Here is a 27,825-nt window from a genome sequence, read left to right as displayed (position 1 = left end):
TCTTCTAGGCCCCCATTTCACTCTTCTTTTGGTCTTGTTTGTTTTTTGTTTCTTTGTGATAGGTTTTCTCTATGTAGCCTTGACTGTCCTGAAACTCACTGTGTAGACCAGGCTGGCCTCAAACTCACAGAGAGATCCTCCTGCCTCTGACTCCCAAGTGCTGGAGTTAAAGATGTGTGCCACCACTGTCTGGCTGAAAATAAACTTTTATTTGCATTAAATAATTGTGCAGTGAATGTGACATAGCTTTATATCACAAATTCAAGTTTAATGAGCCAATATAGAGTGTAATTAAGAACAGAATGAGAGTCAGGCAGTAGTGGTGCATGCCTTTAATCCCAGCACTCGGGAGGCAGAGGCAGGTGGATCTCTGTGAGTTCGAGACCAGCCTGGTCTACAAGAGCTGGTTCCAGGACAAGGCTCCAAAGCCACAGAGAAACCCTGTCTTCACCAAAAAAAAAAAAAAAAAGGGAACTATGTAATCCTAACATTTTATTTGCCTTAATTGTATTATGGTGCCTTGGCAAGTTAATTAATAAAACAATAATTTTCTATCTATAGAATGGAAATTATTTGGCCTATATTGTGTAAGGTACCATGGTTATGGAAGATGAAAGATTTATTTAGGATTAACACCACCATATAAAAATGTTAGTACTACAGTTGACCAGATGTTTACTCTTTCAGCTGTTAACTAATAGGAGAAAAATGAGGCTGAATATGAAGCCAGCATGGAACAGCGGCGTTTGTTAGGAGCCAGCTGTAGTGATGGGGAAGAGTCCGAAAGAGGAGCTCAGGAATCCGAGGTAGGGATTCAACTGCAAGGGTTTCTGGTCTTAAGAAGAACACCATGCATTTAACAACTTTTCATGCTTGAAGATAGTCTTTTACTCAAGTCATACAAGATTTTTAATATGCCAGGGATGGTGGTACACACTTGTTTTCCAGACAACAGGGCCAAGAGTTGAATGTCAGGCCTGGGGTGCATATTTGAGACTCTGTTTCAAAAAGGTTTTGATTACATATCTCTCATATATTTAATTTTTAATATAGAAATTTTAAATAATGCTTAGATGTCTGGGCCTGGTTCTAGCCTGGACCATAAATTATTTCTCTAGACCAGACCCCATCATAAACTCTCTCTCTTGACCTGCAAGACACAACTCACATGGCTTAATTGGGTGGGAGATTCTCAGTGATCCCTCATGAAGTCCTGAGTTCACATCCTGAAGAATTCCTCTCATTTATTCTCCAAGCAGCTTTTATACCAACCCATAAACTGAGCGGGGAAATACACTAACATTTTGTCTCCAAGGTAACCAGGTGAATGGCGTTTTGTCAGGTCCGCATCTACCTGTCTGCTGTGTATGCTAGCTGTCACGTAGGCTTGAATCAGCATTTCTATAAGGCATCCTCCAAATTACAAAGAAAAGAGCAACAATACCCTGACCTTTTGTTAGGACAGTGACTGCCTGTTTGCAGGGCTACGTGACCACCTCAGATGGGCCCTATGGCTTCAGAGCCTGGCTGCCACACCATATTGAAATATGAGCCTACACTTAGATATAACCATAAAAATTTTGCACTCAATATATATATATATATATATAAAATTATATTTAATCATTTCCATATACATTCCTGGGAAAACAAAAAGTTAAAACATATGTAAGTCAGTGCTATCACTCAAGACAGTGGTTCTCAACCTGTGGGTCATAGCCCTGTTTGGAGTTGAATGACCCTTTCAATAGGGGTCACCTAAGAACATCCAAAACCACAGATTTTTATGATTCATAACAGTAGCTAAATTATAGTTATGATGTAGCAGTGAAAATAATTTTATGGTTGGGGTTTACCATAACATGAGGAATGGTATTAAAGGACCACAGATGTAGGCAGGTTGAGAAGCACTGTCTTAAGAAATACTTTGGGCTGCAATGTAGCTCAGTGATAAATTGTTTGCCTAGCATGTAGAAGATCATGCTTACAATATCCATCACTAAGAGTACCCAAACTCTCCAGGCATAGTGGTGCACATCTTTAATATCAGCACTCAGGAGGCAGAGGCAGGCAGGTCTTTGGGTTTGAGGCCACACATGGTCTTCGTATCTCCAGAAGAGCCAGGATTATATAGAGAGACCCTGTATCAAAACAAAACAAAACAAAAAACTCTTGTAGTAAAATGAATAATGAGCTGAAATGTAAATGTCCTTCTATGTTTATTATACACAGTCTTTTTAAAAACTGTAAAAATAGACTGAGTAGTGGTGGTACACACCTCTAAACCCAGCACTAGGGAGGCAGAGACACTGAGACCAGCCTGGTCCACAGAGCAAGTTCCATGGCCAGGAACCCTGTCTCAAAAAATCAAAAGCCAAACAACAACAATAACAACAAGAAAACCTTTGTAAAAATATAGTATATTTTTCAAAGACTGATGTAATTTTTTAATTAATAATTTATTTTTTGACTTTTCAAAAGCAGATAACTTGTATGGACTCTGGGGATCCTTCTTTTGGACAGAATGAGCCCCCTACCATTTTGCCTGTTACTGCTGAAACAGATGATCCCCTCACATCACAGGATCTGCCAGAGACACTGACTGATACACAGGCCCTCTATGCAGAGCAGTTCCATCTTTTAGACCCAAATGGGCAGCCTCTTCAATATGATCTCCACTCGTTGGGAGACTCTAATGCACAAATGGTGAGTATATTTTATAGCTAATAAGTGTTATGATATTTAACAATATCTATTAATCATGCTAAATGACCTTAGTTTCTTGATACTATTGACTTATATTTTATATTGAAAATATTCTTTCTATGACTTTGTTTTTTTAAATATGGGTATTTTTCCTTTTAGGAGTGCAAAGACTACAAATAATATTTAAAGCAGTCCTTACTCTCGTGTCAGGCACACTGGTGTCTGAGATGAGCTTGGGTGTGGTCTATAGCTAGTGCTTAGATACTAAAGTTTGCTTGTAAGTTACTTTTTGTTTTTGAGACAAGATTTTGTATAACCCAAGCTGTCTTTGCCCTCTCTGTGTTATTAAACTTCATGCATGTGCTGTCATGATTAAGATCACACGGTGCTTAAGACCGTCAGCTATAGTCAAACTGATTGTTTTGAATCTTAGCTTCAGCACTTGTCCACTATGGGACCTTTGGAGAAACTGGCAGTCTCAGTGCTGTGTCTGCAGAGTGAAGTAATAAGTAGGTGTCTGCTTCTATAACCTAGTAGCCCTGGTAAATCAGAATGGCATATCGTTTCTTTAATGTCTCCAAGACGATCACTACCAGCCCTTCGGAAAATGGACAGGTGCTTCATGTAATCCCACCCACCCAGACAGGAATGGCGCAGGTGATCATACCTCGGGAGCCGCTGGTGGATGCGACTAGGCCTCAAGGTGAGTCAGTATGGGATGGGAGAAGGGATTGACAGTGCTTTAAAGGTTAAGGTGATAGTCTAGAAAATTTCCCATGTACATCCATATCAAAGTTCATCTCTTTAGGTAACATTGTGAATTAAGTAATTAGAAAACATTTTTTTCTTTAGTTTAGCTCCAATAAATCTTAAGTTCGTTTTTGAACTCATGTCTAGGTTAGCTTTCTATTTCATTTTGGAATTCTATGAGGCTGGTTGACTCTTGCTTCCTCCCAAATAACCAGTGAGCATAAAATAAATTCTTCTTAATTATAGAAACAGCAATGAAATTGAAACAATAGCACAATATAGTACCTAGATACAGGAGTTTTTATATTTGTATTTTATTGATTTTTTGCTAGCTTTGTGACCCATTCTTTTTTTAATCTGTTTTTGAATCTTCTCCTCCTCCCCCATTCCTTTGTTTCAGGTTTCCCATTCACTCATTTTTTTTGTCTGTTTGATAATATCCCTATTAGTTTTCTTCCTTCCCTTTGCAAAACAGTTGAATCTCTTTTTAACATCATTGCTACACTGTTTTGTTGCTCTTTTATACATAGTTCTTTTTAACCTTATGATTTGTTGTCTTTATTAATAGTCATTAAAAGTTAAAACAAAACATGGTTTGCAGGAACATTATAAACACAATGTATAAGTAAGTTTTTGTTTTTGTATTACATGTGAAACTTTAATATAACAATTATAACTGCTAAATATAAGTATAAAAAGTTAACTACAAAATTTCATAGTGACCCAATTTAAATTGCATTTTAAAATTTTAAATAAAATGCAATTTAAAAGTAATCAAATTTATCAGTGACAGTCTCAATAAATTATTTAAAGTTTTTTTTTAACTTCAGAACAAGTCTTCTTTTTCCTATTTAAGTGATTTAATTCTGGTTAAGTAACCTTCATAATGTTATTCAAGATACTGATGTTTCTTATTTTTGTTGTTAAGATGCCTCTGAAGAGAAACCCACTGACAGAAGCTTACCAACTGTAAGAGCAGATACTCTAGAAGCCAGTGCCAGTAATTGTATTCTTCGTTCACAAGCATCCCTTGTGCCACCCAGAAAGTCAGCGACCAGGTGAATCATGGGAAGGGGGAGCTTGTCTTTACTGTATTTGTTGAGACTTGCTTTGTGTCCTAATGTGTGAGCTATTTTAGAGACAATTCCATGGGTTGTTGAGAAGAGCGTGTGTTCTCCCTTGTTTGGGTAGAATGTTTTGTAGCTGTCAGTCAGGCCCATCAGTTAGTTTGATCTGTAATGACGCTTAATTTCAGTGTTTCTTTATTCATTTTTTGTACAGTTGAGTTGTTCAGTAGTGAGAATGGGGTATTGCAGTCACACACTATTATTGTTTGGTAGTCATCTGTGATTTAAAATCTGTGATTTTAAAATCTTGTGGTATTTGTTTTACAAAACTGGATGGTGAACATGATGTTTTGAGAAAGGTCATCCACGGGTTCATCTTTTCTAACACATTAATCCCAATTAGTGTCTCTGTTTGTGGAAATCATAGGACTTTGCAGGAAGAAGTAGTCACTGGGGTCAGGTGTGGAGGGTTTGGAACCTTGCCCCATTTCCTGCTGTCTCTCTGTCTCTCCCTGCTTCTTGTGTGTGGTTGAGAAGTGATTGCTCAGATCTACTCTTATAGGCATGTTCTTATAGACTTATAGACTTCTCTGCCATGAGGGACTCTATCTCTCTGGAACCATAAGTCAAAGTAAACCCTTTCTTCTATCATTTCGTAAAGTGAGTATAGTTATCACAATGGGCAGCATAGACAAAGCCATGTCCATAATGGCCTGACCCACACTGTGCATCACAGGCAAAATGATTTTTGTGGTGGCATGACTAGTGTGGACCTTTGGTACTAGCTAAACAGTCGTGGTGTTTCCAGGATTGAAATAAATCTACTGTGTTTTTGTTTGATCTGTATACGAAAACATATTCTGAGACAAATGAAAGTCTACATTGGATGGTGGCAAGAAGGAATCTCAGTCACTAAACCAATTTTCAGATTTGATCAAGTTTGCAGATACAGAACCCCTTGAATGAAGAGAAGGACAGGTTCCCCTTAGGAAAGGACCTTGCTAAAATACCTAAGAATTTTGCTATGAGCCTTTCTCCTACATTTCCCCAGAGAGACCATTGGCTTTTTACCAGGGTAAGTGTACACTGGGAAAGTAGTTAACCTTCCAGGGTCCTTTGGATACTGGTTCTGAATTGATACCGATTCTAGGAAATCCCAAGAAGCATTGTAGTCCTCCAGTTAAAGCAGGGGCTCTGGAGGTCAAGATGATAATGGAGTTTTAGTGAAGTCTGTCTCACAGTAGAACCGGTGGGTCCCTGAATTCATCCTGTGGTTATTTCTCCAGATCTGGAATATATAATTGAAATGTAAGATATACTTAGAAGTTGGCAGAATTCCTACAGCTCTTGGCTCTGGCTAGCCCCACTGTGTGGCCTGAGCATGACCACCAGCTCGACCACTCTTCTGCCAGAATGGCGCACATTGCTTCTTTAAAGGAACACCTTACAAATGCTTCATGGTTTTAGACATATGTGTGTCCTTGATGGTCTGGACACTTCCCTGGGTGTTTGATTTGAGCCTTTTGATTTACATGATTCTGTAGGGTTTTCTGAATGAAGAGAGTGGTGAACCATTTTCATAGGTCACCTCTGGCCATATCTAAGAAGAGTTTATTGCTTTACCCTTTAGCCCCATCAAGAACTATAATGGAGATTACCAATAGGAAAGTTACTACGGCAGGAGACACTGCTCAGCAATTAAGAGCTTGTTGAGATGATCCTTGTGAAAAGGAAGAAACTGTTTCTAAAGAAGAATAGAAGGTTTTATAGAAAAAAAGAGACTCCTAGAAGAGACCAGAAAAACATAAATCAATGGCATGAAATACATCTAACATTACATAAATGTACAGAAATTTTTGTTTGTTTGTTTTTTAAAAAGGAGTCAGAGGCTGGAGAGATAGTTCTGTGCTTAAGAGCACTTGTTCTTGTAGAGGACATGGGTTTGGTTCCTAGCACCGATACAGTGGCGTACAGCCACCGTAATTTCAGTTCCAGGGGATACAATGCCCACTCTGACCCCAGTTACATGTGGTACACATACTTACATGCAGGTTAACTATGAAGATACATAAAATATTTTTTTTTAAAAGAGGTGGGAAGATGACTTAGTAAAGCATTCAATACGAAGTATGAGACTCTGTGTTCAAAACCAGGGGTAGTAGTTCTTGTCTGTGACCTCTGGGAAGTGGGGCCCAAAGGAAGACTGATCCTTTGAGATCACTAGCCAACCAGTGTGCAGAGTTAGTGAGCTCCAGGTTTAGTGAGAAACCCAGTCTTAAAAAACAAGGTGAACCAGATGGTGTGGTAGTGGGACACGCCTTTAATCCCAGCACTTGGGAGGCAGAGGCAGGTGGATCTCTGTGAGTTTGATTCCATCCTGGTCTACAGAGCAAGTTTCAGGACAGTCAGGGCTACACAGAGAAACCCTGTCTGCACACAAAACAAAACAAACAAACAAAAAACCTGAAAAGTTAAGGGTGACTATGGAAAATATGATGTCAACCTCTGGTTTTGATATACATATGCACACATGTTTATGCACATGTGTGTCCATATATTACAATATTACACACATATTATGAAGTAAAGAAAAAGACGAAGCAGTTAAATGTTTTGTGTGTGTGCATGACTGTGTATTTACATCTACTCTTCTCTCCCAGAATGCTCGAGGAATCTTTGCCGTCTCCTCTGTAGCCACTTTCTTCTAACACACCTATATGGGCCTGCCGTCTTAGGAGTTGTGAGGTGGGTTTCATTTACCTGGTTATGGCCACATTTCGTCTCCGACTGAATATTTTTGCATACAAATAGTAAGTCAGCATCTGTCATATTCTGTATGCATTTATGCTTAATCTAAGCTCACCTGTTGGTTCATTTTTTAAAGATAAAGACTCAGGTAAAGAGGAAGTTTTGCCTATTGTGTGGTGCATGCCTGTAATCCCAGCACTTGGGAGGTGGTGGCCGGAGGATTGAGAGTTTAAAATTTTCCTTGGCTACATGAGTTTGAGACCAGCTTGGACTGCATGAAGCCCTCTCCCTGAATCACAGAGAGAAAGCTCTTCTGGCTCCACTGCCATTTCTTCTCTGTGGCTGACTTTCCTTGTTATCATCCCTTTCTACTTTTGCATTGAATTACCTCCTCTCTCTTTGTCTCTCTGTTTGCATTTATTTCTTTTTATAGTCTCAGTATAAATTCCTCAAGATTTGCTTCTGACCTTGTCTTCATTTTATCTTTTGAAGAATTTTACCTATTTTGTTGACTTTCAGCTCTCATGTTTATAAAATACTTTGCAACCCTTTATCACCAGTTCTGTAATTCTTACTGTTGTCCCAGATCTCCAGCATCTTTTTGGAAGTTTTATTTAGAGTTTACCTTAAATTCACTGCAACCATATTAGTTCTGCTTCCCAAATTCTTTGCCTGTTTCATTAATAAACACCATTTTCTTGGATATCCAGACTCAAAGTTTTAGACTGATTTCTTTGTTTCACTCAGATACTTAGCTTGCTTTTGTTGTTATTGTTGTTTTGACTGTGTGTTTGTTGGAGATGATCTCACGATGTAGCCATAGCTGGCCTGATACTCACTATGCAGACAAAGCTAGCTTTAAACTTGTGTTAGTTGATCTAGGGGTAGAATTTTAGATACTCAAGAGAATGGGTATGTTACATATTCTTCAAGTTTTCTTTTCTAAAACTTACACACGGCAGTGAATGTGTCACCACACACACCATTGCATTTGTTTGATGATACCATTCGTTGTACAGGCCGGCGGTGAGGAAGTGAACTGATGCTGTTTCATCTTAGATAACTGTCTTGTTAAACTAACTGTTCACTCCCTTGTACAGAAAATTGGAGACTCTTACCTGGCTACTGTGTGAGTGAGACTGAATTAGAAAGCATCCTAACTTTTCACAAGCAGCAAACCCAGAGTGTCTGGGGCACTCGCCAGTCTCCAAGATCAGCCAAACCTGCCATGCGCTTGATGTGGAAGTCCCAGTATGTCCCCTATGACGGAATCCCATTTGTCAATGCAGGTACTCCTCATCAGTACTTACAGACTCCCCAGTATCTGTGCTCTATTGTGAACACGTGATTGCTTTGTGAGAGCATACATTTCATTTTGGTAGGTAAGAATTTCATTTTAATTGCTGAAAATGAATATTAAACTAAAAAGAAAACATAGCAAATATAACTAATTTAGGTCATAAAACTATGTTTTACTCTATGACACTGAATAAATAATACTTCATAAATAGAATTTTAAATTCCAAGTAGAGCTATAGACAACATTACATAATCAAAAGTAGTTCTTTTTATTTATTTATTTATTTATTTATTTATTTATTTATTATGTATACAACATTCTGCTTCCATGTATGCCTGATACCAGAAGAGGGCGCCAGATCTCATTACAGGTGGTTGTGAGCTACCATGTGGTGGCTGGGAATTGAACTCAGGACCTCTGGAAGAGCAGCCAGTGCTCTAACCTCTGAGCCATCTCTCCAGCCCCTCAAAAGTAATTCTTTAATAGTCTTACTAGCAGAAACAAATCATCGCTCAGATAGATAGATGATAGATATATGGACAGACACATAAAATTTCATTGTTTAGAACAGATTCTACAGTCAAGTAAGTTCCAGAAGCTTTGTTTTTTGAGGTTTTTAGGCTTCAGATTTACTCATAAAGAATTGATGTGCTGTGGGGGGCGGGGTGGTTGGAGAGAAGGCTCAGAGAGAGATTAAGAGCATTAAGAGCAAACAAACATACAAACAAACAAAAATCTCAGCCAGGAGTGCTGAGGCTTGACTTTATAATCCAGCAGAGATAGAAGGCTCTGTAGGAGTTCAAGGCCAGCCAAAGCTACTTAGTGGACCCTGTATCAAAAAAAAGAAAAAGAACATTATGGGAATTTTCATATGTATCAAAAATAGAGGTAAGAATATAAAAGCTGCATTTTAGTAAGAAATACTGATGTTTTGCTTCATAAGATTATGTAATTAAGAGTATAGATTTTGGAATTGCCACAACCAAGTTGTTAAAGATCTGTCTAGAATATATGAACACCTAAATTACTATCATTGTTGGTTTTGGGCTACAGGTAGTTGAGCTGTAGCAATGGAGTGTCAGTATGGACCAAGGAGGAAAGGTTTTCAGTTAAAGAGAATCAGTGAACAAGAAAGCAGGTCTTGTCATCTCTACAAAGCTATGTGCCCAGCCAAGTAAGCTTAGTTTATCTTACTTTATGTTTTTACATTGAAGTTTTATTTTTGAATAGTAAATAAAAGCATTTTTATTAAGTTTAAACAGTTCAATTATGTGAGTTTTAAGTTCTTTTTCCCACTGCTGTTTTGTATCTTTCTTATTAAAGCCCCAACTCTTTTTTTAAAAAGATTTTGTTTATTTATTAAGTATACAATATTCTGCCTGCCTGTATGTTCATGCCAGAAGAGGGCACCAAATATTACTATAGGTGGTTGTGAGCTACCATGTGGTTGCTGGGAGTTGAACTTAGGACCTCTGGAAGAGCAGCCAGTGCTCTTAACCTCTGAGCCATCTCTCCAGCCCAAAACCTCAACTTTTAACAGTTTTTTTGTGTCATTTTACAAAGATTTTCTGTATATGAATATGTATGTGTATGAATATACACATATTCTCTTCCACCCTAAAAGGTCAGTAAAGCCTGCTAATGTTTTCTTTTCTTAAAATGAGGTAATAGTGTTCCCTCTTTTCTGCTGCCTGAAAGACTATAGTGAATATTTATCTTATTTAGGGTTTCTATTGCTATGAGTAGACACCATGACCATGGCAACTTTTTTTGTCTGTCTGTCTGTCTTTCTGTCTACCTAGCTACCTACCTGCCTATCTTATTTATTTATCTATATATTTATTTGTTTGTTCATTCATTCATTTATTTATTTATTTTACATACAGTGTCCTGAGTGCATGAGGGCACCAGATCTCATTATAAATGGCCACCAGATGGTTGCTGGGAATTGAACTCAGGTCCTCTGGAAGAGTAGACAGTGCTATTAACATCTGAGCCATCTCTCCAGCCTGACCATAGCAACTCTTACAAAGCAAAAACATTTAATTGGGTGATTTACAGTTCTGAGGTTTAGTCCATTATCTTGGTGGAATGTGGCGACATGCAGGCAGACAGTTCTGCTGGAGAGGGAGCTACATCTGGCACAGATAACAAGAAGTAGTCTGAGACACTGGACATGGCTTGAGTATATATGAGACCTCAAAGCCCGCCTCCACAGATGCACACTTCCTCCAACAAGGCCATACCTACTCCAACAAAGCCACAGCTCCTAATAGTGCCACTCCCTATGAGCTTATAGGGGCCAGTTACATTCAGACCACCACACTATCTAATGCACAGACACCAAATTGCTGACTAGTGTTCATATGACATGCACGACTCACTAAACCCTCTGCTGTTTTCATTTCTAGTGTATCTTTAAAGTGACTTCATATAGGCATATGGGTAATTTTGATTTTAAAGAGCTGTATAATACTCCATTTTAAAGCATACCATTTAATTAATCCTCTATGGATACATATGTAAGCTATGACAACATTGTTTTTTGGAGATAGGATCTCATGTCACCCAGCCTAGCTTCACACACACTGCGTGGCCAAGGGTGGCCTTGAATTTCTCATCCTCCTGCCTCTGCCTCTTTAATTATGGGGCTTACAGATGTTTACCAAAATACCTAGTGACAAATTCTGTATTAGATCAAAACCACAACAATAACCTCATTTCAGTTTATTAGTAGGATAAATACCTATAATGGTAATTGTTAGGGAAAGGTTATATATTTTTAAAATGTTGACAAAGAAAAATCACTTCTAAGAGATTTTACCAATTTACACTCATAACAGCAATGTATAAGAGCCATAGTAATTTTTAGGTAGAGGACTAGGTTGTCATTGCTCTGGGTGAGAATAAAAAATGTGAATCAATGAAGAATTTTTTCTTAATATCCTATACTCTCTTAGACATTGAAAATGTTCAAAATTGTTAGTAAAATGAAAAATGTTAAAGGCATATTGGGCTGGGGGATAGGAAAGTGGTACAGATAGCTCAGGTGTGTAGCATGCACAGAGCCCTAGGCCAAATCAACAGCGCTTCAAAAGAAGAGAGTATATATGCTGAGTGTGCTACCCATGCCTGTGATCCCGGGTGCTTGGGAGGTTAGGGGAAAGAGTCATTTGAGCCTACGAATTTAGCCTACAACATTAGTTCAGCCTTAGCAACAAGGACGCTTCGTCAAACAAAACAAAGGCAACATATTATGGTTGGACTTGGTTGATAACTGAAGAATTGTATTTTAGCATTACATATATCACAAACTTAAGCATTCTCATGTTTTAGAAGACTTGTGTGGAGGCCAGAGAGATGGTTCAGTGGTAAACTGCTCTTGCGGAGAATCCAGCACCCACATGGTGGCTCACAAACATCTGTGACACCAGTTCCAGAAGTCATACGCATACATATCCTCAGGCACGTGCACACACGCACACAGACATAGACACACATATATACATACACACATACACACACACTCACACCTGTAATCTCAGCACTCGAGGGTAGAAAAAGAAGTGGCATGAGTGCACGAAGACAAGTGTGCACACAATACACAATATAAGTAAGGAAATAAAATGTATTAAAATTTTAGGAGATTGGAAAGATAACACAACACTTTAGAGCACTGACTGGTCTTACTGAGAACTTGGGTTCAGTTCCCAGCACCAACATGGTGTTTCACAAGTATCTGTGACTGTAGGTCCCGGGGTTGTAAAGCCCTCCTCTGACCTCTGCAGTCACATGGTGCACAACATGCAAGCAGTCAAAATGCCCATACTCATAAAACAAGAAACTCTTTTTTTTTAAATTTAAGGTCTCATGAGATAGCTAGAATGTGGTCAAGTAGTTTGTGCTTGATTGAAAATACAGAGAGATTCTTCAACAGAGGAATATAATTTTTTTCTTTTTGGAAAACAGTCTCTGGCTGTCCTGGAACTTGTTATGTAGATCAGGCTGGCCTTGAACTCATAAAGATCCTCCTGTCTGGGATTAAAGCCACCTTGAGTGGCTTAATTATATGTTATTGTTGGCCAGGCAGTGGTGCTCACCTTTAATCCCAGTACTGGGGGATGTAGCAGAGGCAGGTGGATTGCTGTGAGTTCAAGGTCTTCTTAGTATACAGAATGAGTTCCAGGACAGCCAGAGATATACAGAGAAACCCTGTCTTGAAAAAAAAAAGAAAAAAAAATTACATGTCTTTGTTGTATGAATGAATTTAGGTAATGAGAGTTTCAAGGTGATCAGCCTGGAAGAAGATCTGTAAAATAAATCAAATGCAAATTATGGCTTCCAGGACAGGGAAGGAGAAAAAGGTTCAAAAAGATTATCTATATTTAGATATTTATACTCAGTTTGTGATCATTGTTAATTTTATAAGTATCATGCACTCAATATGACAGCTTTTATAAGCTTCTGAATACTAAATTCAGTATTCTCTAACTTTTCTCTTTCAGTTCTTTATTGATGTAAGGTATTTCTTGAGATTATAATGAACAGTTTCTTCTTTGTATTGCATAAAGGATTTACATTAAAAAGGTACAGAAGTTCCCTGAATATAGAGTGCCTACAGACCCCCAGATTGACAGGAAGATCATCAGAATGGAGCAAGAGAAACCTTCACCATGCTGAAGAAGAACCTGGTGGATGCTGGGGGTGTTCTTTGGTATGACATTCATGCAGCTCTTTCCTTTTCGGATTCATGTCATTAACAAGGACTCATAGTTATGTTTTCAATTGTTTCATTAAGGACTGATTTTTTAAGTTAGATACCTCATCAGTATTTAACTTATTTACAATTGTATATGTTATTGACTTTATTACCTAAAAATTGTGTACAACTCAAAGCATACATTGCTGATTACCATGACAGCCATCTGTGAATTTTAAGCCCTAAGTAAAATTTCATTTTATGCTTCATGTTTTAGATAAAAGGAACTATAATATTTCTGGCTTACTGTTCTTTATTTGTTAATTCAGGTGAAGAATTTATTATTGTATGAGGTCAAATATAAGGAAAACTTTTATATGATCTTTTATAAAAATTTAAAAAATGAATTCAATAATTAAATCCTTCAATTTTTAAAATATGTAGCTCTAATATCTTTATTTTAAAAATATTAGAGTTTTAAATTTTATTTTGTGTTTAAGAGGTTTTCCTGCATGTATATATGTGCACCATGTACATTTTGATGCCATAGAGGTCAGAAAAGGGCATTGGATCCTCTAGGACTTGAGTTATAGATGGTTGTAAATCACCCTGTATGTGCTGGGAATCAAACCTGGGATCTCTTAAGTATACCAAATACTCTTAACAACTGAGTTCTCTCCCCAGCTCCATACTATACAACTTGCTCTCTTTTGTTTTTATCGGTTTATATCAAACAGAAGAACAGGGGGTCACTGGGATAGCTCAGTGAGTTCACTCTCCAGGACCCACATGATAAAAGGCAAGAACTGACTCCTTCAAGTTGTTCTCTGACCTCTACATATGCGTGCTGACACATATGTGCCCCCACATATACACACACATAAATAATAAATGTAAAAGACTTGGTGTGTAGCTCAATAGAGCACTTTTCTATCCAAGTGCTCCGCCAAAAGTTAAATTGACAATAACTCTCTCTCTCTCTCTCTCTCTCTCATACAAAAATGTCTCTTAAGTTGGGTATGGTGATGCATACCTTTAGTTCTAGGTCTCAGGAGGCAGAGGCTGGTGGATTTCTGAGTTCAAAGGCAGCCTGGTTTACATACCAAGTTCCCCGCAAGCCAGAACTACATAGTGAAACCCTGTCTCAAAAACAAAAGCAACAACAATAATAAAAATCAATTAAAGCAGTATTCTTCCAGATTGATTGAGTTTCTTAGTATCAATCCCTTGCACTACTGTACATGAGATGTGTTCACATTTTAGTTGACTCTTTTTACTCATTGGGCCAACAAGAATTGAGAATGCTTTGTTTGTTTGTTAATTTATTTTTTATTTATTTAATGTTATTTATGTTTTGCATGCATTTGTGTGTATGCGTCTCTCTCTCTCTCTCTCTCTCTCTCTCTCTCTGTGTGTGTGTGTGTGTGTGTGTGTGTGTGTGTGTGTATCATGTGCATGCCTGGTACCTATGTAAATTGGAAAAAAGTTTTGGGTCCCTGGAGCTGGAGTTACAGATGGTTGTGAGCTACCATGTGAATCAGCAAGTGCTCTTAACTTCTGAGCAATCCCTCTACCCTCATATATGTGTAAATCCCTGCATTGCCTTAACGTTAGGGTCATAGTAAAAGTTTATGAAGTTACCTTCTTAATCGAGTATAAAGTCAATCTTAGAGGAGTTGAACATAAGACATTTTAAATTTTATTCTACATAGCATAATCATATGTGATTTTTGTTTAAAAGATTATCCCCTCTCTTGATGCATATTAGCCTAAGTAATTATGATTCCCACTTTTGTCTGAATTAATCAAATTTTAATATCTAAATTTTAATAATTTCAAATGTTTTCTCTTATCAGATGGTATGTGCAGTTACCTACACAGCAAGCTCATCAGTATCATGAATTAGAGACTCGTGGCCTCTCTCTGTCACCATCTTATCGGCGAATCAATCCCACACCAGTTATGTTTTAAGGGGTTATTTATTTTGGGGGGTAAAACTTACATACACCATAAACCGTCAGGAAGGGAGCCTAGTCGCAGGAGCCGGGAGCAGGAGCCAGGAGCAAGCACCGGAACCAAGAGCCGGAACCAAGAGAGAGGGCCTGATCCGGATATGCTTCTCTTTTTAAAAGAGAAATATACCACGCCCCAGTGGGCTGGTATTTCAGCAGCTATTGGCTGACGGAGCGTAAGTCGCTCCCCGCTGCACTGTGGGCTCGTATTTCAGCGACTATTGGTTGAGGCAGCGGAAGTTACTCCCACAACACCTCCCCCTTTTGTTTAAGTAAGAGAGTTCTAAGCCTACTACGAAATTATATACAGTAAGTACAAACCTACACCATCTCCTTTTCCTATGTCTTCTCTTGAAGAAGAGGAAACTGTAGTCAGAGATGAGAATTGTGCATTGCCCTCACGTCTCCACCCGCAAGTAGTAGCGCGTAAGATTCAGGAATTAGTGTCTCAGGGAGTAGGACAAGTGTATGCAGTGAGGAAGCAGCTCAGGTACAGGAGAAGCAGCGTTTTCTTTTACACTGGTTGCCTAAGTGATACACTAAGCATTGATTTTCCAGGACATATACTATTAGAGGGACATAGTGTGTTTTTGCATCTCACCTGTGAACATTGTTTTCAGCCAATGCTTGGCAAGCTTCATATGGTATTTCTTAATATAATTCTAAATGCTCATTTGAGACACTAAATCTTTGGCAGATTAGACTATTTCTACATGATGAGTTTATTTTATTTTACTAGCTAAGGTCTTCCTGGCCTTTATTTCACTTATATAGCCCAGGTTGGCTTCCAGTTTTCAGCAATCTTCCTATCTCAGGTAACTAAGTGCTGGGATTACGGGTGTGAGTCACTATTCCTGAAATGAATTGAATGACATAATACATATTTTTGAGATAAAAATGTATAGAATCAGAAAATTAAAAACCTAGAGTAAAGTAATTATTTTAACTATTTGAAATTAAATAGAATTTTATTGTAATGGGGAATGACTATGATCAAAATACAATATATACATGTATGATGTTCTCAAAAATTAAAATATTTGATTTTTAAGAAAATGATAAGTTAAACTATTTACTATAACAATGTGTTATATTCAATTATATATATGTTATGTATCACTACAACATTAATTAAGTATCTTGAGTACCCATTAAAGATACTTCAAAATACTACAAATAAAAGTTCCATTAGGCTTGAGGTGATGGCACACACCTTTAATCCCAGCACTCAGGAAGCAGAAGCAAGTGAATCTCTATGAGTTCAAGGCCAGCCTGGTCTACAGAGCTAGTTCTAGGACAGCCAGGGCTACACAGAGAAACCCTGTCTTGAAAAAAGAAATTTTTTTTTTCATTAGATGAATAACTATCCAGATTAACTACAATGATAATTATTGTAATAAGATGATTGATAGATGTATATCACATATTCTGCCAAACCTTTAAATATATCATTTTACACATGAAAAAAATGAATGGAAATTAAAAATTGCTAAGTAATTGCCTTGAAAGACAGAGTCAGAACTGAAACCTGGATCTGGCTCTACAGCCTGTGTGTAATGTTATGATACTTTGCTCCTTTTGTTTACTGTGTACTGAAATCTGAATAACAAAATGAGTACTTATAAGAATTAGTTTTTGTTTGTTTGAGATTGGGTCTCACTGTATAGCCCTGGCTAGATTGGAACTCACTATGTAGACCAGGCCTCATAGAGATCTACTTGCCTTTGCATCCTGAGTGCTGGGATTCAAAGTGTGCACAGCTACAGTGAGCAGACAAGCATTACTTTTCAGTCACCATATAACCTTTCTGTTTAGAATCTTTAACATTTGTTTTCATTGAGTTGCCTACAGAACAAAGCCAAAATTTAGTAAAGCCATCCACTATTTACTAAAATTTGGCTTATTTTACTTATTTCAATTTTTTAAAAATTCTTATTCTACTTATTTCAAATTATTTAAAAAGAGGTTCAATGAGAATCGAGAAGTAATGCAACTCTGCAGATCTAGTAAATGTAATACATAAAGCACAAATGTATGAAACATGTAGTTGTGTAGCAATGCTACTTTTCTTACACTGTCTTGTCTTCCAAAAACTTATTGTCCTAAAATATCCGAACCATCAAGTTTCATGTGGTATTAATTGGTACCTTTGGAGGCAGTGTAACATGATGTTTACATATACAAATTGGAAATAGGTCCATGTTTTCTTACTTATTAAACAGGTATATAATTCAGGGCAACTTCAACTTGTCCAGCCTTCAACTCCCTCATCTGTAAGGTGGAATTGATTCTTACACCGGGTCACATGGTCACAGTAATAGTTGAAGGAAATATCTGTAGTGTGTTCAGAATTGTGTCTGATATGGTAAGCACTTAAAAACATTATAATGTTCAAATTGAGGATTGTGGACCAAGTTTAATTCATAAAAAAGTCCAATCTCAGTTGGATGGTAGTGGCACACACTTTTAATCCCAGCACTTGGAAGGCAAAGGCTGGTGGATCTCTGTGAGTTTGAGCCAGCATGATCTACAGAGTGAGTTCCAGGACAGCCTGTGCAGTTTATACAGAGAAACCCTGTCTTGAAACAAGCAAACAAAATAAAACGTTAAAGTTCTGTAATATGTGTGATTTGAACCAATTAAAATGGCACCATTCGCTGGGTGGCGGTGGTGCAAGCTTTTAATCCTAGCACTTGGAAGGCAGAGACAGATCTCTGTGAGTTTGAGGCTAGCCTGGAATACAGAGGGAGTTCCAGGACAGGCACCAAAACTACAGAGAAACCCTCTCTTGAAAAACAAACAAACAAACAAACACAAATAAAAAATAGTATCTTTCTTTCACATTTGGTTTGTTTTTCTTTTTCCCTCTCTCTCTCTCTCTCTCTCTCTCTCTCTCTCTCTTTCTTTCTTTCTTTTTTTTTTTGAGACAGGGTTTCTCTCTGTAGTTTTAGAGCCTGTCCTGGAACTTGCTCTGTAGACCAGGCTGGCCTCGAACTCACAGAGATCCACCTGCCTCTGCCTCCTGAGTGCTGGGATTAAAGGCGTGTGCCACCAACGCCTGGCAAATTCTATGTTTTAATGAATAGAAAGAAATTTAAAGTGGCTGATATTTTATTATTTACAGAGTTATTTACATACATATGAATTGTTTATAGAAATATGAATCATACTTTATAAAAGCTTATATTTGAAAGAAAAACTTTCAGTCTATAAGTGCATCATTACAGTTATATTTTTATTTTATATCCTTCACAGAAAATTTGTGGAAAGAGAGCTGTTCAAACCTGATGAAGTACCTGAAAGACATAATTTATCCTTTTTTCCAACTGTAAATGATATAAAAAATCATATCCATGAGGTACAGAAATCCTTGAGGACTGGAGATGTGGTATATAACCCAGAGATTATTCCAGCAACGGTACGATCACACCCATTTCTTTGTTTCATTAGAGTTTTTCTCAGCTCCTACTAATGCATTAGCAAGTCTGTAGTTCTGGTAATGCTTAATAGAAAAGGCTACTGTTACACCATCTCAATTGCTATGATTTAAGAAAGTACATTAGGTAATTTTCTAAAATATGAATTCCACAAGCTCTCAGATAATGACTTAACTGCATATTTCTTACTACCCTCACAAGGAAAAGAAACAGTAAATTTCCAAATCTAAGTATAACAGAGAAGAATCAGTATTTTTTCTTTATGAGAACTATTTCCTATTCAGTTTATAGACATTTATTGAGCACATACTGAGTATATCCCTTGCTCATTTTAAAAAATAGATGGTCAAAGTTAAGCAGTTCAGTTTCAGGTGCACAGAGTGCTGATGTGAGCTCTGCATGACATATATGAATATCAGTGTTTACCTCATATTTTATATTGTCATTTCTCTGTCAATATTAGTAATTTCTGGATAACTTTACCATAGTTATCCAGAAATTAATGATTATAGAAGAAGTAGTGACTGACTTAGGAATTAAAATAGGAGTAGCTTTAATTTTTGCCTTCTTGACTTTTTACTTTCCAAGTTTTAGTATCTGAATATTTTTGAATTGTACTTGTTTCTTATGTATATGGATGTTTTGCTTGCAATGCCTGGGTCCCATGGAGGCCAGAAGAGGGTGTCAGATTCTCTGAACCTGGGGAAATAGGTGGCTGTGAGCCATCATGATGGGCTCTGGGAATCAAACCTAGGTCTTCTGGAAGATCAGCTTGTGCTTAACTGCTGAGCATCTCTCCAGTAGTACTTGGATATTTCAGATGCTAGACCTACTGGGATACTTTCTCTTTGTTTGTTGCATATCTAAACTTAGTTATTACTCTACCGCATTCAAGAAATAAAATAGATTTTCCATCTACATTTCCTATCCAAATTGTTGATATCTGAGTTCATAGACCCTAACATAGTGGGACATACTTGTGCTTTGAGAATGTAAACAAGTAGAGGGTGATTACAGGACAAAACACGAGTGTGGTGAAAATAAAACAGGAAGCTTGGGGAGACCTCATTCTGTAGAATGCTTGCCGCACAAACATGCTGGTCTAAGTGGGATCCCCTAGGACTCACATAAAAATGCTGAGCGTGGTAGGCATGAACTTCCAGCCCCAGTGCTGGGGGGTGGGGACAGGATGGAACTGGCCGCCTAATTGGTGAGCTCCAGGCTAATAAAAGAAGCCATCTCAAAGGAAACAGACTTAGTGCCATCCTCTGGATCCATATGCACACATGTACACGCGTGCACGCACACACACACACACACACACACACACACACACTCAGTGAGAAAGTGAGAGAGAGAGAGAGAGAGAGAGAGTAAAAAAAGAAAATAGAGGGCTGTAGAGATGGCTAGTGCTGGCTGTTCTTCCAGAGGTCCTGAGTTCAATTTCCAGCAACCACATGGTGGCTCACAACCATCTAAAATGAGATCTGGTTCCCTCTTCTGAAGGCAGAACACTGTATGCATAATAAAAAAATACATCCTAAAAAAAAAAGGAAAGAAAGCAGACTGAGCAAGCCATAAAGAACAAGCCAGTAAGCATCACTCTTCTCTGGCCTCTGCATCAGCTCCTGCTTGAAAGAAAAAGAAAATAGAGTTGGCTAGATGATTCAGTAGGTAAAGGTGCTCGCTGTTTCCAAAAGTTGTCCTCTGGTTTCCACATGTGTGCCAAACCATGTGTGTACATGAGACACAAAATAAGTAAAAGAGTGTAAATTTTTAAAAGAAAATATGATGATTGTATTAATGTCTTAAGATTATTTTCAATATAACTCCGTTGTTTTTGCTGAAACAAATGTTCTCACTTCAGCTTCAGTGGACTACAGATAGCGGGAATATTCTCAGAGAGACTGTAACAGTTACATTTGCAGAAGGTAGGCTGTTTTTGGATATTTTTATAACATAGAAATCAATTGATGTTATATCTGGAAAGAACGTTAACTATCTCATATAATCATTTTTTAAAAAAATCTCTGTAGGCTCCTGTGTCCTGGTGTGTATGTATGTGTGAAGGTCAGAGGTCAATGTCATGCCTCCTCCTCTGCTACTCTCCATATCTTTATTTATTTATTTTTGTGGCGAGTTTTATCACTAAGCCTGGAGCTCACTGTTTGAGCTGATCAGCAAGCCCCTGGGGTCTGCCTTCTCTGCCCCTCTAACACTGGGATTGCAGACACTCAGGCTACCCCTGGCATGAGTGCTGGGAATCTGAACTCATCCTGTTTGCACATCAAGTCCTTTACTCCCTGAGCCATGTCCTTGACTCATCATAGAGGGAAAGAGTAGTATGCTGGACTTTATCAAACATTTCTAGAACCTTTATGCTTTTTTATGACCAAAAAAGTTGTTTGTTGTTGAGTAAAAGGATCTAGTTATGTATTCCAAACTGACCTAAAACTTGTGATTCTCCTGCTCAGCCCTTAAGTGCTAGGATTCTAAGCATGTGCCAGCATATCTGACTAACTGCATCTGAGGTTGAATTAGCATAGTCAGCTAGAAGAATGGCCCGTGTGCCTTGATGCGCAGACTGTTGTCTATTTTGAATTGTTTGCTTTTCTCAGACAGGGTTTCTCTGTGTAGCTCTCTCTGTCCTGGAACTTGCTGTGTAGACCAGGCTGGCTTTGAACTCACACATCCACCTGCCTCTGCCTCCCGGATGCTGGGGTTACAGGTGTGCACCACTTCTGCCTGCCATCTCATATGTTCCTAACTCCTGTGTTCTTGAAACATTTGAAGTTTCTTTTGTTTGTTTGTTTTTGTTTACTCTTTTACATGTGTTCTGTTTCTTGGAAATGTTTTCTCTTTTCTGTGTAGAAAATCCTTTTCTCACTCAGAGCAGTCTCTGGTTTTGATTGAGTGTTTTTCTAACTTCATCTCTTACATTAAGGGAACTGCTTGTTACGTTTACCCCTGTACCTGCTGTGGTAGGCTGCTGTTTACACATGTGTAGATTTAGTTGGTATTCTTTAGAGGCAAGGTTATAGTTAATCAAACCAAGTTTCTAGAGGATAATGTCTTCTAAAGCATCAACACCATAGTTGCTAGAATCAACTAATGGATGCAGAGTGTTTTCTGCCACTGTTAACCTCCAGGGGTCATGTCATGCCCGTTAGTTCTCACATTGGAACTTTACACTGATGCTCTTTGGCATCACCTGTGCATTTTACTTTATTAAGTTGCTGTGCTCTGTGCAGGCAGGTTCCTACTTCATGGGCTTAAAGGTTAGCAATGGATAAACACTAAACAAATTGTTTCTAATTAATACTATTGTGAAAAAGTGCCATGTGGGAATTTACTAGAAACATGCACTTAGAGGGAGGGTAGGAGTGGGAGGGCGTTGCTCTTTAAAATATCACTTTTAGAACGCTTTTAATTCCAGCATTTGGGAGGCAGGGACAGGAGGATCTCTGTGAGTTTGAGGCCAGCCTGGTCTACAGTGAAAAGAGAGAGAGAGAGAGAGAGAGAGAGAGAGAGAGAGAGAGAGAGAGAGAGAAAGAAGAAAATGCCACTTTTTTTTTTGAGATAGAATTTCGCTGTAGCTTTGGAGCCTGTCCTGGACTCACTCTGTTGAGGTCAGGCTGGCCTCAAACTCACAGAGATCCATCTGTCTCTGTCTTTTGAGAGCTGGGATTAAAGGTATACACCATTACCACCCATCTGAATTAGAATTTTCTAAGGATTGACAAGCACGGGGCACTGTGCAGGCTAGTTTGGGGTTTAATTAATTAATTAATTAATTAATATTAATTTTGAGTTAGGGTCTTCTATGTAGCTCTGGCTGTCCTGGAACTCACTCTGTAGACCAGTATGGCCTCAAATTCACAGAGATCCACCTGCCTCTGCCTCCTATGTGCCGCCATGCTTGGCTATGTGTTGATTTGTTGATTTATGATGATTTTTGTTTGTTTATTTGTTTGTTTTCAGATGGGGCATCAGGTAGCCCAGACTGTCCTTAAACCCACTTCTGTAGCCAAGAGTTACCTTGTACTGCTGGTCCTCCTTTGTGCACTGCCAGAGTTCAGGGTTATATGCGTTTGCTGCCTTGCCTAGCTTACTGATGATTTTTTGAGGTCCTCTGCAAGTCTTCTATTTTGATTCTGATAGTAATGATTGTTATAAAATTCAAGAGAAATAACTGTGTATGTCTCCTCTTCAATTCAGGAAATTCACTGGGAGAACCAGTTACCAGCAGAGTGGGGGCGAGCAGGACACAGACTTCGTTGTCTCCTGAACCGTTCCACTTGCTCTCCCCACTTCCTTCATTTCAGCCTAAAATCTCCTCACACTTACAGGTAGGCACCCATTAAACAGCTAAGTTTAATCTTATTCTTCTTTCATGACTTCTCTTTAAAGGACTTCAGAGAATTGCTGTAAAATTACAATAATGGCCATATATTTCTTTACTATTAATTCTCGAATACATCATACCTTGATTGAAGGTGATAATTCAGGTTTTGAAAAGTGTGAGGGAGTCTCTGACTGCAGGACAGTTTGTTGTGCTGCTTTTCCTTAGTCCTTGTTTCTGTCTTCATGCAGTGTTTGTTATTAACTACACACCTATTACCTGGTGTTCCAATATTTTTTTTGTTGTCAAAGAATATCCAATGAGTATGTCATACTCAGTAAATCCAAACATTGTGAAATAACTCTTTTCTCTTTGGAAGGGTTTGAAGTTACAGCCAAGACTCTCCTCTCTTGATGGATCCCAAGCTCTGGTATCAGGAAATGGCCACCCTCTGGTCCTTCAGGACTTCTGGATACAGCAGGAAATGCTGTAGTGAATAATCATTCTCTACTGCTTGGTCAGAGTCAGAACCTTCGAACAGACACATGCCTAACGCAAAACAGCAGCACTACCTCTACTGTGGGAAACCTCCCAGGGTCAGTTCAAAACCTCGTAATGGATCAGCTGGTGGAAGCTGACGACGTTGAGGATACAGGGAAGCTGGAGGGAAGTGTGAATAGGATTCTGTTGGGAGACGTGCAAACCGCTCCAGCACGAGTCATAGGCAGCCATTCAGCTCTTAGTAAGTGACCGTCAGTTTACAATTGCCTGGAATCACCCCCAAGCAATGGAAAAAGCTGTCATTTCTACCCAGTGGGTTTATAATATTGTAAAGTAAAAACAAAATTATGAGAAAAATATTTCATTAACCTAATATTTTTTCTTATTCTGTCTAATTATTTAATCCCAATGTAATTATTCATTGTCTATCCCAGCACTTAGAAGGCTTAGCAGAAAGATTGCAAGTTCAAGGCCAGCCTGGTCTACAAAGCAAGTTCTACATCAGCCTGAGCAACTTAGCAAGACCTTATCTCAAAATAAAAAAGGGAGCTGGATGACAGAGTAATTTATTGCTTAGCAGGTCCTAAGAACTGGGTTCAGTCGCCAGTGCAGAAAGGAAAAGAAGGAAAGAGGAATTTATTCATTTTGAATTTATTTATTTATTTATTTTTGAGACAGAGTCTCACTGGCTGTCCTGGAACTCACTGTATAGACCATGCTGGCCTCAAACTCATGTGACCACCATGCTTAGCTGGATTTATTTAATTTATTTTGCATACAAGGATTTTGCCTGTGTGTATGATATGTATGTGCAGAACATGTGTTCTTGGTGCCCAGGCCCTAGGGCAGGGCATTGGTTCTCCTGGAACTGGATCACCATATGGGTGCTAGGAACCGAGCCCAGGTGCTCTAACCTCCGAGCTATTTCCCTAGCCTCATAGCTTGTTCCTTGATTACTTGCTTTTCCATGGAAAGTCTATGGTGATGTAAACTAGCAAAATTATTTAAAATGTGCTAGAATGCGTAGAATGTACTAGAAGCAAGCCATGTAAGGAAAACTACTTTAGGGCAAAGATTATGAAAAAGATTATTGAGAGATGACTCAATAATAGAGCAGTGTCTATTCTTCCAGATCCTGAGTTCAATTCCCAACAACCACATGGTGGCTCACAACCATTTGGAATGAGATCTGGTGCCCCCCTGCAGGCATGCATGCAGGCAGAACACTGTATATCAAACAAATAAATAACATTGATAAATGCACATAGAAAGGATGGGAATAAGTAGCCAATAAAAAAGTTAGTAATAAGAAGTTGAGTTATACAGTTAAATATCAAGTTCTATGAAAATTTACAGAAAACCATTAAGATTTGAGCACATGAGTTTGTTTGAAGACCTTGTTTATCTTTTCTTGTTGCTAACCCAGTCGTCATAGTGATAAAGCGTGTTAGCTCCTACCTGACCTCACGTTACTTTCACACAGCTTGTTTGGCCAGCATACTTCTATGGGGAGAGATAAGTATGCATTTTACTTGGAAGTATAAACATCTTCACAGAAATTATTCTTACAACATGTATTTGTTCAATCTTAATCACCATTCTTTTGGTAAATAAAACTGTGAATAGCTTCTTTTAGAAAGAGTTACAGCCTTTTAAATTTATAGGGAAACACAGTTGTGTGAAATTCACAGAGACCTTTTATAACTACAGAGTAGCGTTACAGGTGAGGAGAAAAATGAGTATATGTAAATTTATTGTCGTAACACCATGAGAAAGTTATCCATATTCCCAATCTACAGATAAAGAAACCAAGGCTCAGGGAGGTTAAATAATTGCCTAGTGCTCACATTTAGTCAGTGATAGAGGAGGGGACTAAGCCCTACTGTTGTATTCCTTACCTCTAAAGCATGCTTTCTCCCTCTGTGTTGTCACATAGGATTTCTGGGAGCATTAATCCAAACTGCTTTCAAAGAAACCCCTTTTCATCCAAATTTGTATGATTTATCTAGTGAAGTTGTAATCTGGGGGGTTGCTTCACCAGGATTGTGGGATCCGCTCTCCTTCTTGGCTCATTGGCTGCCAGGCCGAGAGGAGAAAGAGGTAGAGGGTGTGGCAGGAAGCTCTGTAGGCGGTCCATGAAAAGTGGATGGAAGGAAGGGAGCATCCATGAGACAGACTTCGGTGAGTCTGCTCAACTTTATTTCAGAGTATAAGGAATATGTAGGACTGGGGAGCCTGCGGACAAACCCTGATTTGCATTAAGTGGCACACTCCTTTCACAAGGCTTAGCCTGTGGCAGGATAGCACATCTCTCCTAGAGCAGAGTCCCTAGCACAAGTCTTCTGAGCAGGGATCTTTGCCTGCGGTCAAGCTAAAGATGAATCAGGCATCTGGTTTACAGCAGCTTTCAGATAAGGTCAGTCCCTCAGACCCAGGGACATTCTCCAGGCAAAGGCAGGTAGAGAGCAGGAAGCTTTGCTGGTGGGAGGGAAGCTGCCAGGCCACGGCAGACTGCGACCTCTAACTAGCTAGCAATGTATTCCTCCAGGATGTGAGCTGTTGGGGTCATTCAAGTCTATCTCCTGTGGGTTCCCGTGTTGCTGACTGAACTGCAGTATAAAGTCCAGTATACCTGTCACAATATGCATGTGGCCAGCATATCAGTAAGCAAGTCGCAGTCCCTCTACCCTCTGTTCTCTAAGAGCAACTGAATAGCAGACATTCTCGATAAAGAATGATGATCCGAGGCCAGGTGTGGTGGTGCCTGCCTATAATCCCAGGATGGTCTACATAATGAGAACCTGTCCCCAAAACAAAACAAAAAACAAATGAAGATCATTGTATTGGCCAGTTGACAGTGTTCCTATTGGTGTGCTGGCTCTCCATTCGTGTGGTTATAAGCATGGTGGAGGGTGCATAGGTGTTCTGTAGTGTTTTAGATCAACAAACATAGCTCACACAGCTGAGACAGGGCCATCATTTTAAGATGTCCCACTGTGTTTTCAAATATGCCAAATATTTTTTTTCAATTTTATCATGCCCCTTTTCTAAACTGTGGTTTGAGTTTATTCTAGATTCAGATTGTTTTTATATTTTAAAGATAAAGTCTCATGTATACCTGGCCTGCCTTAAACTGGCTGTGTTACTAAGGGTGATCTTGGATTCCTGATCCTCTGCTTTCAACACTCCAGTGCTGGCATTACAGGTGTACACCATCATGTCTGGCTTTAATCTGTGTAATTTTAAAGAGACCACAGTGCAACAAAATATACTAACCCTTTTGTGTTTTTTGTTTGGTTTTAAAGTTGAAGAGAGGCTAGAAGATACTCTGTCTGTGAACCAAGTTAAACAAGAACCCAAAGAGTCAACACTGTCTATAGGAGCAAAAACTTTTCTGGACTGTAAAAAATTATCTGCTACATAAAATGCTTAAAGCTTTTCAAATTCTACAGCTCTGGTTCTGATGTCTTAGAAGGTGAAGATTGCAGGGCATGGCATGTCAATCATTGGACCAGAACTCAGTGATGAGCAGCTTTGACTTAAAACTTGAATATTTGTTGTCAATTCCATATTTGTATTTCTCTCAAGAAGTATTTTGCTTTATTTTGTATTCCTATATTTTTTTATTATCCAGTAAGACAAGTGTTAAAAGATCATCTAAACTTCACAGTAATTTAGTGTGAACACAAATAGTTATCTCACCCCCCGGAAATACCTAGTATTGGTTCTTACAAGACAAAAAAGGCCAACAGTAAGAGTGTATGAGTGTGTAGAGCATACGGTGGTATGCTCAGAAATTTAAAATTGTGAGGAGAGTTTCGATTAGCTAATAGGTAAGAGAATATTTGTTATGTGTCTTTTTTGAAAAGATAGAGCAATAGATTTATATGAAAACACAGAGCTGCCAATCACATTCCTATGGATTTGCATAGTAGCACACAGCCACCAATCATATTCCTATAGATTTGCATAGTAGCACACAGCCACCAATCACATCCCTGTAGATTTACATAGTAGCACACAGCCACCAATCACATCCCTGTAGATTTACATAGTAGCACACAGCCACCAATCACATCCCTGTAGATTTACATAGTAGCACACAGCTGCTAGTCACATCCCTGTAGATTTGCTTAGTAGCACACAGCTGCTAGTCACATCCCTGTAGATTTACATAGTAGCACACAGCTGCCAATCACATCCCTGTAGATTTGCATAGTAGCACACAGCCACCAGTCACATCCCTGTAGATTTACATAGTAG

At 38.6% G+C, this 27,825-nt stretch overlaps 1 protein-coding gene across 1 annotated transcript; it reads left to right on the top strand.

Annotated features, from left to right (window-relative positions):
• The first annotated feature begins 731 nt into the window (after window positions 1–731).
• On the top strand, window positions 732–27,825 carry LOC125396731 (calcium-responsive transcription factor). The gene is given in 18 exon segments (XM_087901350.1): window positions 732–806; window positions 2,482–2,706; window positions 3,349–3,409; window positions 4,385–4,514; window positions 7,184–7,268; window positions 8,372–8,387; window positions 8,390–8,560; window positions 9,625–9,745; window positions 13,143–13,234; window positions 13,237–13,285; window positions 15,127–15,195; window positions 15,593–15,772; window positions 18,538–18,700; window positions 20,587–20,650; window positions 22,938–23,068; window positions 23,441–23,507; window positions 23,510–23,803; window positions 26,868–27,825. Coding segments are annotated over 18 exon segments (2,112 nt in total). The 3' UTR covers window positions 26,987–27,825.

The sequence above is a fragment of the Myodes glareolus genome, chromosome 24 (genome assembly GCF_982192425.1).
Source record: "Myodes glareolus chromosome 24, mMyoGla1.1, whole genome shotgun sequence".
NCBI classification, from domain to species: domain Eukaryota; kingdom Metazoa; phylum Chordata; class Mammalia; order Rodentia; family Cricetidae; genus Myodes; species Myodes glareolus.
Note: the sequence above shows the minus strand (reverse complement) of the source record. Positions and strands in the feature narration are given on the sequence as shown.